Here is a 14243-nt window from a genome sequence, read left to right on the forward strand (position 1 = left end):
TGCCTCTTTGTACTCTCCACACCTGTCTGCTTCTCTTTGCTTGAGTTTCTTCTTCCATGCTGCCAGCCTCTCCCTCAAGCCAACTTCTGCCACAGCCTGTGATCTCTGGCCATAGCTTCCCGACCATAAAGGCCTATCCAGAGTGCATCTGTTGATGGGAGCGAAGTCCCGAGACAAGCTGACTGCTCTAGTTTCCTACAAGTAGCAGGACAAATACCAGAGCAACGGATTCATCCCTGGAATAGAAGCAAAAGTCGTATCCTTAGTCCTCATACGAGAAAAGAACTGGGAGAAGGGAAGGCGATTGTTACGAAGACAGAAGTGAGGTTAGGAAGGGGCCGACCCAGTAAAAGAACAATAACTTTGTACTAGAGTATCGATATACGTGAGATGAAAAGGAGAGCTGAGATTAAGTGGCGTTTGGTTTATGTCTTTCGATCTATGGGAAGCAGCCTTTTCCTTCATGCAGAGGTGAGTACTGTAATTTGCTTTATTTACTCCTGCCAGAAGTTCCTAGTCCTTGTGGTTTTGCAAAATTTTGTGCCAACAGGCCTTTGCAGCTGCCTCCCCAGAAACACTCTTTAATGCATATTTGTTCTGATTTGCCCTCATGGTGCTCTCTGAGCGGTCATACCCAACCCCACTTTTAATACAGTTTGCGCCTGCAGAAGCTTTCCGATAGTCATACTGTTTCATTTCCAAGCAGTGCACAAGCTGTAACATGCTACTGAAACCCTGTAGCTTTTTATACCACAGCTTTTCCAGATTATTTTTGTCCTGCTGCATCTGTACAGCAATAACACGTTAGCGTTGGGGAAGTGTCGCAGAACTGAGGGCTCGTTGACACTTCCGCTTGTCCGTTGCCTAGATAGAGCAGTTTTCCCCAGGGGAAAGCAGTGGAGCAAGAGGAAGTGTGGACAAGCCCTAAAGCAGGATAAATCCATTACTAATTCACTGTTGGGGGGACGCAGGTGGTGCTGTGGGTGAAACTACAGAGCCTAGGGCTTGCCAATCAGAAGGTCGGCGGTTCGAATCCCCGCAACGGGGTGAGCTCCCGTTGCTCAGTCCCTGCTCCTGCCAACCTAGCAGTTCGGAAGCATGTCAAAGTGCAAGTAGATACCACTCTGGCGGGAAGGTAAACAGTGTTTCCATGCGCTGCTCTGGTTCGCCAGAAGCGGCTTAATCATGCTGGCCACATGACCCAGAAGCTGTACGCCGGCTCCCTCGGCCAATAAAGCGAGATGACCGCCGCAACCCCAGAGTCATCTGCAACTGGACCTAATGGTCAGGGGCCCCTTTAATTCACTGTTACTGTGTCAATAACATGTTGCAGAAGACACATGCAATAACACACCCATCTAGAAGTGTCCTCGGTTGATTTTTCTTTCTGAGCTCCCCCACCCCACAACTTCCTTATACATTCCTTCTTTGAAGTTGCTCTCTTCCTTGACTGTATTGTTTCCATTTGTCTTTTTCTGCACCTCTTTCGGTTCTACAGAACTGTGCGAGAGTCGGAAACCAGAGCAAAACACAGTTTTCAGTATTTATTATTATTGTTGTTCGTTGAATTTTTATACTGCCCTTCATCCAAAGATCCCGGGGCAGTTCACAACATAAGAACACATAGGTTGAGAATACAAAATACCAGTACATAATAAACCAAAGACAAACCAATAACACCCACAAAAGAAACACATTTAAAAAGCCATAACAAAACCCAAATAAGCCCATAGGAAGTCCATGGGTTGAAAACTTGGCATATTAATCCATGTCATATTAAATCACTTTGAGATGTTTTATAGGAAATGATTCACTAATTAAATCATCATTATCACCATGCTCCTTTATTTTCAGTCCCTTTCCTAATAATTACTGGCACTGAATTGTTTTGTCTCTCTATTTTTATTCATTACAGCACACTGCTATAATAAGTGGGCTTTCTGATATGGCCCCAGGATATATTGGGAAAACCTTGGGAGCCCACAGCCCCATTCAGACAGCGTTAGCATGTTTGTGAAATTCAGACCTCTTTGCCCTGGTATGCATCACTTTAGCCTTAGCCTGAATTTCACTTGCTCTGCTGTTGCCTGTTTAGACAATTTTGGTTTTGGAGTTCTTCAGAATTTTACAATAATGAATAGTTTACTGTCATTATTAGAAAACCTGACTAGTTCAAGTTACACCCTTGACTTGCCTATGAATCATTTAAGTAAAACCAGTGTCACACACACACACATTCTATTTTACATTTTAGAATATTCATTTAAACAATTTTTAAATGTCAATGACTTCCCTTCTTCTCTTCCCATGGTTTATTTTACATAACATAAATTCCTGCATATTTTACATAAACTAAACCATTCATTATTCCATTACTACAGCCATCAAAATTTATTTACACTGTTGAATTTATCTTAATACTGCCAACATTTTCAAATGTACACAATTTTCACCCGTATATTCAAAAAACATTTTCCAATCTTCTTTAAACGTATGTTCCTCTTGTTCTCTTATTCTATATGTTAACTCCACAGTTTCAATGCAGAACTTGAGGGGGGAAACCAAACCCCACAGCTTTCTTGCCCCCATAAATTGTCAAATTCTGTTGCAGGCAACTAGGTTCTACACAGAGTAGAGCCACTGAAATTCATCAATGGGTCTACTTTGAGTAGGACTAGCAATACAGACAGTTGTCTCCCCTTGATCTCTTGGGTTTTTTTAACCAGTAACATAATCCATAAGAACAGAGGATCTCAAAGTGTGGTGTGCGGATCATTCAGGTGCTCTGTGGGGTTGCTCGTATTAAATATGAATTTTGCATAAATATAAATGAATATGAATATGGTATATGGGTATACAAATAGATATTGTATATGGATAATTGTATTTTTATTCTATGGAATGCAATTTGTAACACAACAAAATAGAACGCCAGAAATCTAAACAGTGAAAATGCAAGTAAAAATCACACAGCATCTACCACAGCACTTTACAATTGTTACAACCGGAAGAAACAAGCCATACCTTGGCTTAATGTGGAATGTGAACTACTTGTGCCTCCTTCAATTCCTCTACATCCATGCATTGTTCCCCAACTGTTGCTGTCCCACAATGCACAAAGCAATGCAGCTCCCGTACTTGAATTTTCAAAGCTTAGGCAATATCCAGTTTTGAGGACGGGAAAGTGTTGGACAGCAGCAGTTGGAGGAGAACGCTCTCAGCAGAGCATGAGACTCAGTATCAGGGTTGTGGGTACATTTATTAAAGATCACAACCTGTGGTCCCTTTCATATGCCCTCCAGCATTTCTCCCATGAAAATAGGGACGTCCTATTCAACAACAACAACAGTTTTACTATTTATATCCTGCTCATCTGAATGGGTTGACCAAGCCACTACCAACATATATAAAAACATAATAAAACATTAAACATTTAAAAAACTTCCCTATATAGGACTGCCTTCAGATGTCTTCTAAAGGTTGACACAATCGCCTCTCCCACTTTGTGGTTCCCACTTGGCTCCCTAGTATACTCTAGAGCAGAGTGGTCCAACATGCGGCCCTCAAGGCCTTTTTGGTCGGCCCTCAGCACCGTATGCTGCCCACCACCTGCAGCCCTCGCCTTCCCAAAGCTGGATAAGTGAGTTGCTGGGCTTTGCAAAGGCAGAGCGAGGGTCTGACAGGGTCTTAGGGTCCCCCTGCCTCCTTCCCAAAGCCCAGTTAGTGCTTTTGCAGCTTTAGGAAGAAGGTGGGAAGGTTCAAGGATGCCGTCGGAGCCTCGTGCCTCCTTCCCAAAGCCCAGCCCTCGCTTCTCTGGCTTTGGGAAAGCAGCAGGAGGGACCCCCTCAAATCTTGGCCTCGCTCCCCTCCTGCATGGCAAGGCAGTGTGCAGCTTGTGGGTTCTGTGTCGAAATTCTTGGTATGAAAAGTTGGACTGCCCTGCTCTAGAATTAAGGGTGAGGAAACAAGCTGGGAGATGATTCGAACATGCGTGGAGGAAAACTCTGTTGAATGAAATTGAACACTAGTGAGGGCTCATAGATTCATCAAATTGTAGAGTAGGACCCAGAGGACCATCCATTAAAAGCCAATAGTTTTAAAAGTTGTGTGTCCTTATTTCTCAATTTGATCCTTTCATATGGTTTTCTGGTCTTTCATGCATTGTGAGTTGGCATTATTTTTATTGATTATAGTTTAGTAAATCTTCATTATACAGTGATACCTCGGGTTACAAACACCTTGGGTTACAAACACTTCTGGTTACAGACTCCACTTACCCAGTAGTACCACCTCGGGTTAAGAACTTTACCTCAGGATGAAAACAGAAATCTTGCACAAGCGGGAGGCTCCATTAGCTAAAGTGGTACCTCAGGTTAAGAATGGTTTCAGATTAAGAACGGACTTCTGGAACGAATTAAGTTTGTAACCAGAGGTACCACTGTAAGTGTTAAGTGTAAACTGTTTAATTATTATTTGCTGATATTTAAGTTTGCCGTTTACTTATTGAATATTGCTTTATTTGATGTAAGTTGTTTATTTTAAAGTTACGTTTTTATTATGGCTTCTTTGCATTGGATCAGATCGTTATTAGGTGTGCGATCTTTGCTGTCTATTTTGTGGTTTCCTCAACTTGTAAACCGCCTTGTGCATAGCAATAGAGAAAGGTGGCAGGCAAATTAAAAGTGAAATGGAAATGGGACTTCCGGAGGCGGCGCGAAACAGCAATGGCGGTCCTCTTCGCGCTGTGAAGAGGGGCTCCGCGAAAAAGGGTCGTCCGCTGCGGCAAAGCGGAGACCCATCAAGAAAACCGCAGGCAGAGCGAGCCTGCGGCCGTGGGACTCGGCGGGCGCCTGGAGCCCCCCCAGAAGCGGGGAAGGAGCCTCGTAAGAGGCTCCGGAACGTGAAAGGGGGAGCGGCGCTGTGAGTTCATCGCTCTTTTCGTGGAAGCAAAGCCGCGCTGCTGCTGCTGATGAGCGCTGACCTTTCTTCTTGAAATTATCGGAATTGGAGCAACATACCCGTGAGTAAGGGACCTAAATTTTTAACTTAAATTGAAGAAATTCGGCTGAAAACGGGAGGCGAGTAACAGGAAGTCCGCCTCCCGACTCTGCTAATTAGATCAAAGCAAGGGCTCGGAAACGAGCTGAAGTATTTAAAAGGGACTGTAAAAGTGGAAGAAAGGGTGCATTGATAGACTCTGCATTTTGAAGATAAAAGGGAAAGAACTGTGTGATTTATAGACTTTTATTTTTTGGAACTACCCTCCTATCTTTGGGCTAAACGGGGTTGAAAGAGATAACCCCGTCATCGGGCTGCCAGTGCATAGAAAAAGAACTGTCAAACTGCTGTCAAATTGACGACATTGTTGCAGAGATTGAAATTGGTGCATAGACTGAGACATTAGCATTAAACATTGTTGCATGGACCTATATTGATACCTTGTGGCTGGATTTTAAGAGATCAGAAGTTCTGGAAACCTTCCTTCGGTGTTTGGGAACTACAAAACTTAACATGGGGAATAGAGGAACTTCAATGGCGGAAAATAGTTCCTTTCTTTTTTGAAACTTTGAAATACCCCCCCTATAGGACTGTGGAAGTATAGTGGCATGGGAATTGAGCTTTATTGAAACTTTTTGTGGTTTAATTTGTTTATACTTGGGACTTGTCTTTCCCATGGGACAAAAGATCATCTGACCTTGAACAGAGGCAGGTGTGGAATGAGCGGCACAGGGAGAACAAGAGCAGCTAAAGCCAAAGATAAAGAAAAAGAGAAAAAATCTGGGCAACTTTTGCAAACAACCTTAACTCATCACCGCAGATCATCTGTCCCAACTGTGCTGACAGCACAGGAGGTGGAACTAGTGCAGCCTGCTGCAGAAGATATGGCAACTGGAGGATCTGAAACAGTTTTGAAACAAATTTTGGAACAATTGGCAGTTTTAAATCAAAAAGTGGACAATCAAACATCAAAGATTGACCAAGCTACATCCTCTATTGGCAAATTAACCGAACAGGTTTCGCAGCATACTCAGGCAATTGAGAAATTGCAAGGAGCTACGGCAGAAAACTACAAATTAGCTGTGGAAGCCAATCAAAAAGCAGAACAGGCGAATTTAAAGGTTGATGAAATTAAAGGAGAAGGAAGACCTCTGAAAAGGCAGGTAGGGGAACAACAAGCCTACCTGTCATTGGTTGAATTGAAAAGTAAAGAAAGTAATCTCAGGATAAGGGCTATCCCGGAACTGGAGCAAAATAATTTAGAGGGATTTTTGACACTTTTGTTCTCCAAATTCTGGGGAATTGAGGAAGAAAAGGACTTTAAAATCGTGACAGCCTTTAGACTGGGAAAATCAGTAAAGAAAGACAAGCCCAGAGACTGCTTAGTTGCTCTGAGATCAAGAGAAGAAAGGGATAAGATATTAGGCCTACATTTTAAGAAATCTTTGGAGATAGAAGGCAAAAGGGCCGAAATTTACAGAGATATACCCAAATATCTCTTGGAACTTAGGACTACCTATATAGATCTGACCAAATTGTTGAGACACAACGGAATTCCTTATAGGTGGGAGTTTCCACAAGGACTTTCATTTACTTACAAAGGAAGGAAAATAAAGATTAAATCACCTGAAGACCAGCAGAAGTTCCTACACGACCACGAGGAGGACCTGCAAAAAGGAGCTGCAGCTTCTTGGCCTCCACCACCACCGGGACCACCTCCAAGAGTTATACCACCTGGATCAGGACCAGCACTACCTCCTCCGGGATCGGGGGGAAGCTTAGATACCCCATTGTAGAACCCGTCAATTGATTCAGGATGTCTCTGCAGCTTCTTAGTTGGAACATAAATGGCGGAAATTCCCCGGAAAAAAGAAGAAAAGTCTTTCACATCTTGAAAAAGGAACAACTGGACGTTATCTGCCTACAGGAAACACACGTGACAAGGCTTCATAGAAAAGTGTTAATTAATAAAAGACTAGGCCAAGAATTTATTTCTTCGGACAAAGTTAAGAAGAGAGGAGTGGTGATATACGCAAAGGAGAGCCTGTCACCGAAACTTCTATTTAAAGATGAACATGGCCGAATTTTGGCGATTGAAATACAGACATAAGGAGAAAAATTTTTGATATTAGGAATATATGCTCCAAATGAGGGAAAATCGGAATTTTTCAGGAAGCTGCACGAGACTATGCTGGATTACTTGGACTATAGTAACATCATTATGCTGGGTGATATGAATGGGGTTGTGTCTGTAAATATGGATAAGTCACAAAGTGTCAACATATCGAAAGACGGCAGACTACCCAAAACTTTTTTTGAAATGACAGACAATATGGACTTAGTTGACATTTGGAGGGTTAAGAACCCTCTAGGGAAAGAAGGGACTTTCTTTTCTGAAGCTCATCTGACATGGACACGAATCGACCAAATCTGGACAACTAGAGGACTGGCACCTAAGACTAGAAAAGTGGAAATCTGCCCAAAAACCTGCTCCGACCATAATGCTTTGAAAATGGAATTGAGACTTAATACAACCGGTTCCTTTAGATGGAAAATGAATGGCACTTTATTAAGAGATCAGGAGATTGTGAAGAAGGCCCAAAAAACTTTAAAGGACTATTTTGAGATAAATTTGAATACCACCGTGGAAAAAAGAACAATCTGGGACGCAAGTAAGGCAGTTATGAGAGGGTTTCTAATACAACAAAACACGATTAAGAAAAGGCTCTGGAATGAAAAGAAGGAGAAGATATTGGAGAAAATAAGAGAAGGAGAGAAAAAATTAAGATCTAGGCCTAAGTCGAAGGATGTGTTAAGAGAAGTGAAATTTTTCCAGGCGCAATATTCAAAATTGATAAATCAGGAGGTGGAATGGAAAATTAAACAAATGAAACAAAGATCCTTCGAATCGGCGAATAAGTGTGGGAAACTGCTAGCCTGGCAGTTGAAAAAGAGACAAAAGCTTAATACAGTTACAAATCTAGAGATTGAAGGGAGAATGGTTCAGAAACCCGAGGAAATTAGAAAGTGCTTCCAGAGGTACTTCAAAGAACTCTATTCACAAGGGCCGCAAAAAGCTTCAGAGGTGGATCAATTTCTTAAAACTAATGGATTACAAAAAATACCCCTGGAAATGAGAACAAACCTGAACTGTAACATTACACAGCAAGAAATTGAAAGTGCCATTCAAAATCTTCAACTTGGCAAGTCCCCAGGCCCTGACGGCTTAACCTCCAAATATTATAAAGTTTTAAAGGACTATTTGATACAACCTTTGATGGAGGTTTGTAACCAGATAATGGAGGGAAGGAAGGCACCGGAAACGTGGAAAGAAGCTTTCATCACATTGATACCTAAATTAGAAACTGAAAAGACTCAACTCAAGAATTACCGCCCCATTTCACTCCTAAATGTGGATTATAAAATTTTTGCCGATATTTTGGCAAGTAGACTTAAAAAAGTACTAAATGAAGTGATTCATAAGGACCAGGCTGGCTTTCTCCCTGGTAGGCATTTGTTTGATAACACAAGAAACATTATTGACATTTTGGAACTTCTACAAACAAATCTTAATACCAGAGCGGTTTTAATTTTTATTGATGCAGAGAAGGCCTTTGATAATATTTCTTGGATGTTTATGAAGAAAAATTTGGAAGGGATGGGAGTGGGGCGGGGGTTCGAAAATGGTATAGAAGCAATCTACACAGAACAAAAAGCTAAATTGATAGTAAACAATGTGGTGACAGAGGAGTTCAAAATTGAAAAAGGGACACGTCAGGGGTGCCCCCTATCCCCCCTATTGTTCATTTCAGTTCTGGAGGTGTTGCTAAACATGATTAGAAAGGACCGGTTGGTTCAGGGAATTGAGGTCGGAGTGAAACAATATAAATTGAAAGCATTTGCAGATGACTTGGTATTAACATTACAGGAACCAGTCTCCAGTACTAAAAGAGTGTTAGAATTAATTTCTGATTTTGGTCGGGTGGCGGGGTTTAAGTTAAATAAGCAAAAAACCAAGGTTTTAGCAAAAAATTTGACAGTTACAGAAACAGATGAGTTCTCTAAAGAAACGGAGTTGAATGTGGTTAAAAAAGTAAAATACCTAGGGGTGTACCTGACCTCCAAAAATTTGAATTTGTTTAAAGATAACTATGAGAAATGTTGGTCAGAAATCAAAAGAGATTTGGAAACATGGTCAAGATTGAAACTTTCCTTGTTAGGCCGAATAGCTGCTGTAAAGATGAATGTATTGCCGAAAATGTTATTTTTGTTTCAGGCCCTACAGATCGTGGACAAGGTGGAATGTTTTGGAAAGTGGCAGAAGGATATTTCTAAGTTTGTTTGGCAGGGCAAAAAGCCCCGAATAAAGTTTAAAATATTAACTGATGCGAAAGAAAGAGGGGGATTTGCCCTGCCAGACTTGAGGTTATATTATGAATCTGCAGCCTTCTGCTGGTTGAAAGATTGGATTTTATTGGAGAACACTGACGTCCTAGATCTGGAAGGGTTTGACAATGCGTTTGGGTGGCATGCATATTTGTGGTATGACAAGGTTAAAGTGCACAAATTGTTTAAAAACCATATTGTCAGAAGAGCAATTTGGAAGGTCTGGATAAAATATAAAGACTTATTGGAGAGTAAAACTCCGAGGTGGCTCTCACCGGTGGAGGCCAAGGCACGTAAGAGACTTAACATGGAGGCCCATTGGCCTAAATATTGGGAAATAATTGAAAAAATTGGAGACAATTGGAGGTTGCTAAGCTTGGAGAAATTGAAAACTAAGGTACGAGACTGGCTGCACTATGCGCAAATTCAAGAGGTATTTAAAATAGATAAAAAAGTTGGATTCCAGGTGGAAAAATCGAAACTAGAGACTGAATTGTTAGAGCCAAAAAGTAAGCTACTTTCGAGAATGTATAACTTGCTGCTTAAGTGGAATACACAGGATGAGACAGTCAAATCCGCTATGATAAAATGGGCTCAGGATGTGGGGCATAACATTATGTTTGTAGACTGGGAAAGGTTATGGAACACCGGTTTGAAATTTACGGCATGCACTGCCTTGAAGGAAAATATTATGAAAATGGTATACTGGTGGTACATGACCCCAGTCAAGCTAGCTAAGATATATCATCTGTCTGACAACAAATGTTGGAAATGTGGAGAGGCGGAAGGGACATTCTTTCATCTCTGGTGGACCTGCCCGAAAGTGAAGGCCTTCTGGGAAATGATCCATAATGAACTAAAAAAGGTACTGAGATTTACCTTACCTAAGAAACCAGAGGCCTTCCTTCTGGGCATGGTGGACCAGAGAGTGCTTAAAAAGGACAGAACCTTTTTCATGTATGCTACCACAGCAGCAAGGATTCTGATCGCAAAATATTGGAAGACACAAGATTTACCCACGCTGGAGGAATGGCAATCGCAGTTGATGGACTATATGGAATTGGCTGAAATGACTGGCAGAATTCGAGACGTGGGAGAAGAAACAATTGAGGAGGACTGGGAAAAGTTTAAGGACTATTTGAAAAAACACTATAAGCTGTATGAATGTTAAAAAATGCACCTTTCAGGAAACTCTAGCTTCAGCAAATGTAAGTTAATGAAATGAAAATTAAGACACAAGAATTTAGAGGTAAAATAATGAAACAACTTTATTGTGTTTAATACAAAGCATATAAGAATTGGGTTACAGTAAAATTGAAATTAGGGAACATGATAAAATGGAAGTTACAATAAGTTTTGAAATAAGTTAACAAATTGCTGATGCTTTATAAGACAGGGAACGCAGGGTTTGGAGGATGTGGGGAAGTCCTATAGATTGGATGGAAAAAGAATATGGAAATTTGTTATTCTTCTATTCTATTTTCTTATAACCACTCTTTGTTCTTTTTTCTGTATTTCTAAAAAGCAATAAAAAATATTTTTTTTAAAAAAAAAAGTGAAATGGAAATGAAATGAAATCTAGTCCAAGCCCCTGCATTGCAGGAATATGCAGCTGCCCCATATGGGAATCAAACCCACAACCTTGGCATGGTCAGCACCACACCCTAACCTTCTTTGGCAATCACTCGTAGCCAAGTAAGATTGTCTTCCACAAAAACAGTCTTAACAGTGATTCTGTAAGTGATTGTGGAAGCCAATTCCTAGATCCACACATCCTTCAACAGTGGAGACATAGGTTTCCGTGCGGGAGTTGATCATGGTGAAGGTTTGCCAAACATGCCATCCTCTTAGCCTTGAGTTCATGCTTCTTCAAAGTCCACGGCACTTTTGATAAGGGCTGTTCTCCAACTGGAGCGTTTGCCAGTGGCGTAGCTTGGGTTGTCAGCACCCGGGGCAAGGCAAGTAATTTGCATCCCCTAACCCGTGGATTTGCGCCCCCTAACCCTAACCCCCAGATGTTGTGCCCGGACCCCCCTGCACCCCCCACGCTACGCCACTGGCGTTCGCAGGCCAGTGTTTCCCAGTTGTCAGTGTTTATACTACATTTTTTAAGATTTGCCTTGAGAAACACTTTAAACCTCTTTTGTTGACCACCAGCATTATGCTTTCCATTTTTAAGTTCAGAATAGAGTAGTTGCTTTGGAAGACAATAATCAGGCATTCGTACAACGAAGTTGATGTTGAAGAATCATTGCTTCAACACTGGTGATCTTTGCTTCATCCAGTACACTGATATTAGTTTGCCTGTCTTCCTAAGTGATGTGTAAGATTTTTCAGAGAATCTTTTGAGAAGCTGGAGATGGCGTTTGTAAGTGGTCCATGGTTCATAAGCATACAGTAAGGTTGGTAGTACAATAGCTTTGTAAACAAACTGAGTCATCAAGCCTACCTAGAGGCACTGAAGGCTGCCTCCATTGCATCCCCATTGTGCCGTCCAGCACAGCTTTTCTGGGTATGGAGATGACAGCAGCCCGCTAACTATAAATTGGACCAAAACTTTAGAGGCCAGAGCTCAAGTGCCAGTCCAAGGATGGAAGTCCTATGAGAGGTGGTGGACCTGCCTTCCTTGGTGGTTCTTAAGCAGAGGTTGGATGGCCATCTGTTGTGGATGCTTTAGTTGAGATTCCTGCATTGCAGGGAGTAGGATTAAATGATCCTCAGGGTCCCATCCAACTCTACAGCTCTATGATTCTTGGAGAAAGCACAATCTCCCAGCCAAATAACTATTGCTTCCATTTGCTGGTTGTCTGTGATTCATTAAGGTCTCCTTGATGTTACAGATGATGTACAAGGAAGCATCACGGGAAGAAGGCAACCAAAGCTACCAAGGAGAATTCATCTTACTGGGAGTGGCTGACCGCCCACGCTTGGAGATGCTGCTCTTTGCCATTATCCTGATCTGCTACGTGATGACCCTGTTGGGAAACACAACCATCATTGTGGTGTCACGACTGGACCCCCATCTCCACACCCCCATGTATTTCTTCCTCTGCAACCTCTCCATCCTTGACCTCTGTTACACTACCAGCCTCGGACCCCGGATGCTGGTGAGCTTCTGGAGGAAAAACAAGTCCATCTCCTATGGCGGCTGTGTGGCTGAGTTGTACATCTCCCTTGCTTTGGGCTCCACAGAATGTGTCCTTTTGGCTTTTATGGCGTATGACCGATATGCTGCAGTCTGCCATCCGCTGCGCTACACTACCATTATGAACCATTCTTTATGTTTCACAATGGCTGCCATCTCCTGGGTTAGTGGCTTCAGCAATTCACTAGTGCAGACGGTGTTGACATTTAGGATTCCACGATGCGGAGAGAACCGAATAGACCATTTTTTCTGTGAGGTGCCCGCCTTTATCAAATTGGCCTGTGGGGACACCTCACTAAATGAGGCTGTCCTCTTTTTTGCCAGTGTGGCCATCCTTCTGTTACCAGTGGGTCTGATCACCATCTCTTATGCCTACATTGTGGCAGCTGTGTTACGGATCCGCTCAGCCGAGGGCAGGCAGAAGGCCTTCAACACCTGTGCTTCCCACTTGATCGTGGTGTCACTCTTTTACGGGTCAGCCATTTTCAGTTACCTCCAGCCCCGATCCGGCTACTCCCGTGACCAGGAAAAGATGGTCTCCCTTTTCTATACATTTGTCACCACCATGCTAAATCCACTAATCTACACCCTGAGGAACAAAGAGGTACACAAAGCTCTTGGAAGGGTATTGAAGAGGAATCAATCCCAATAGCTCCTAACTTTATTCAGCAGTTCAGTCTTATCTTTTAATAATAAAAAAATCTCTCACTAATCATCTGTATGATTCCCCTTCCTGTGGGAATCTGTCGCTTTTCTATGTCCTATATTAATGAATGTTTCTTTTGTGAATGTTTTATGGCTGTTATGATTTCTGCAATCTTATGATACTGTAATATTGTTTTAATGAAATTGTTATAGAAAGGTGGGGTGGAGATGTTGAAAATAAATGAATCTATCTTTCTTTCTGTTCTGGCCCTTGCTTCTTGACAGAGTACTCAAATTCAGGTTTCTGTTTCTACCAAAATATTTTATTCACAGATTACTATTGTTATGTAGTGAAGTTTCACCCTGGGCCAGCAGGGGGATACTGTATATACCGTATTTTTCGCTCTATAACACGCATCTGACCATAACACGCACGTAGTTTTTAGAGGAGGAAAACAAGAAAAAAATATTCTGAACAAAACAGTGGGTGCATGATTTTTATGGTTCATGCTGTGGCCACAGACATGTGATCTGATGGTGAGTTTGGGGTAGCCCAATGCAAAAATCCTGAGGATCCATGTGGATCCATGCTTTGTAACCACGTTTTAAGTGGGGAGGGAAGGAAAAGCACTCAAGGGAGCACGCCTGGAGAAGGAGCTTTTCGGTGAGCTGAGCGGGGAGGAGGGAGGGAAAGAGCACTGTTGCTTTAAAGGTATACTTAAGGTACTTGCCCTGTGCCTGGGTTTTTTTTCCATTTAACAGTTTGCAGCCTTTTCCTTCCGTTCCTTGTTTTGAGGCAGAGTAGATTTGAGCAAGTGAGGAGGACTTGGATTGCAGGGGATTCACCATTAGCTGTGTAAAAGCGCTCCTCCTTGCAGCCTGAGTGATAAGCAGCCAACAGCAGCAATAGAATGGAGCACAAAAAAGGGGTAGGGGCACTAGGACCCAGACAATGCTCGAATCTATCCTGCCTGAAAACAAGCTGCTCCCTCCCAGCGGATGCGGGGATTTGCGAAGTTTTCCCCTCTCCCTCATCCCCAGCCTTTTTTCCTTTAACTTCCTCGTTTTC

At 42.3% G+C, this 14243-nt stretch overlaps 1 protein-coding gene across 1 annotated transcript; it reads left to right on the top strand.

Annotated features, from left to right (window-relative positions):
- The first annotated feature begins 386 nt into the window (after nucleotides 1–386).
- Nucleotides 387–13285, top strand: LOC310837856 (putative olfactory receptor 2B8). Its single transcript, XM_083725049.1, has 2 exons — nucleotides 387–471; nucleotides 12225–13285. The coding sequence occupies exons 1-2, from the start codon at nucleotides 391–393 to the stop codon at nucleotides 13179–13181; spliced, it is 1038 nt and encodes a 345-aa protein (XP_083581175.1). The 5' UTR covers nucleotides 387–390; the 3' UTR covers nucleotides 13182–13285.
- The last annotated feature ends 958 nt before the right edge of the window (nucleotides 13286–14243 follow it).

The sequence above is a fragment of the Podarcis gaigeae genome, assembly GCF_964106915.1.
Source record: "Podarcis gaigeae genome assembly, chromosome: 2".
NCBI lineage: Eukaryota > Metazoa > Chordata > Lepidosauria > Squamata > Lacertidae > Podarcis > Podarcis gaigeae.

Bases quoted from the DNA above. Each gene is read 5' to 3' on its own strand.
- LOC310837856 (XM_083725049.1), top strand. From the start codon at position 391: ATGAAAAGGAGAGCTGAGATTAAGTGGCGTTTGGTTTATGTCTTTCGA. The intron at 472-12,224 runs GTGAGTACTGTA...TTGATGTTACAG, and splicing joins GCCTTTTCCTTCATGCAGAG to ATGATGTACAAGGAAGCATC.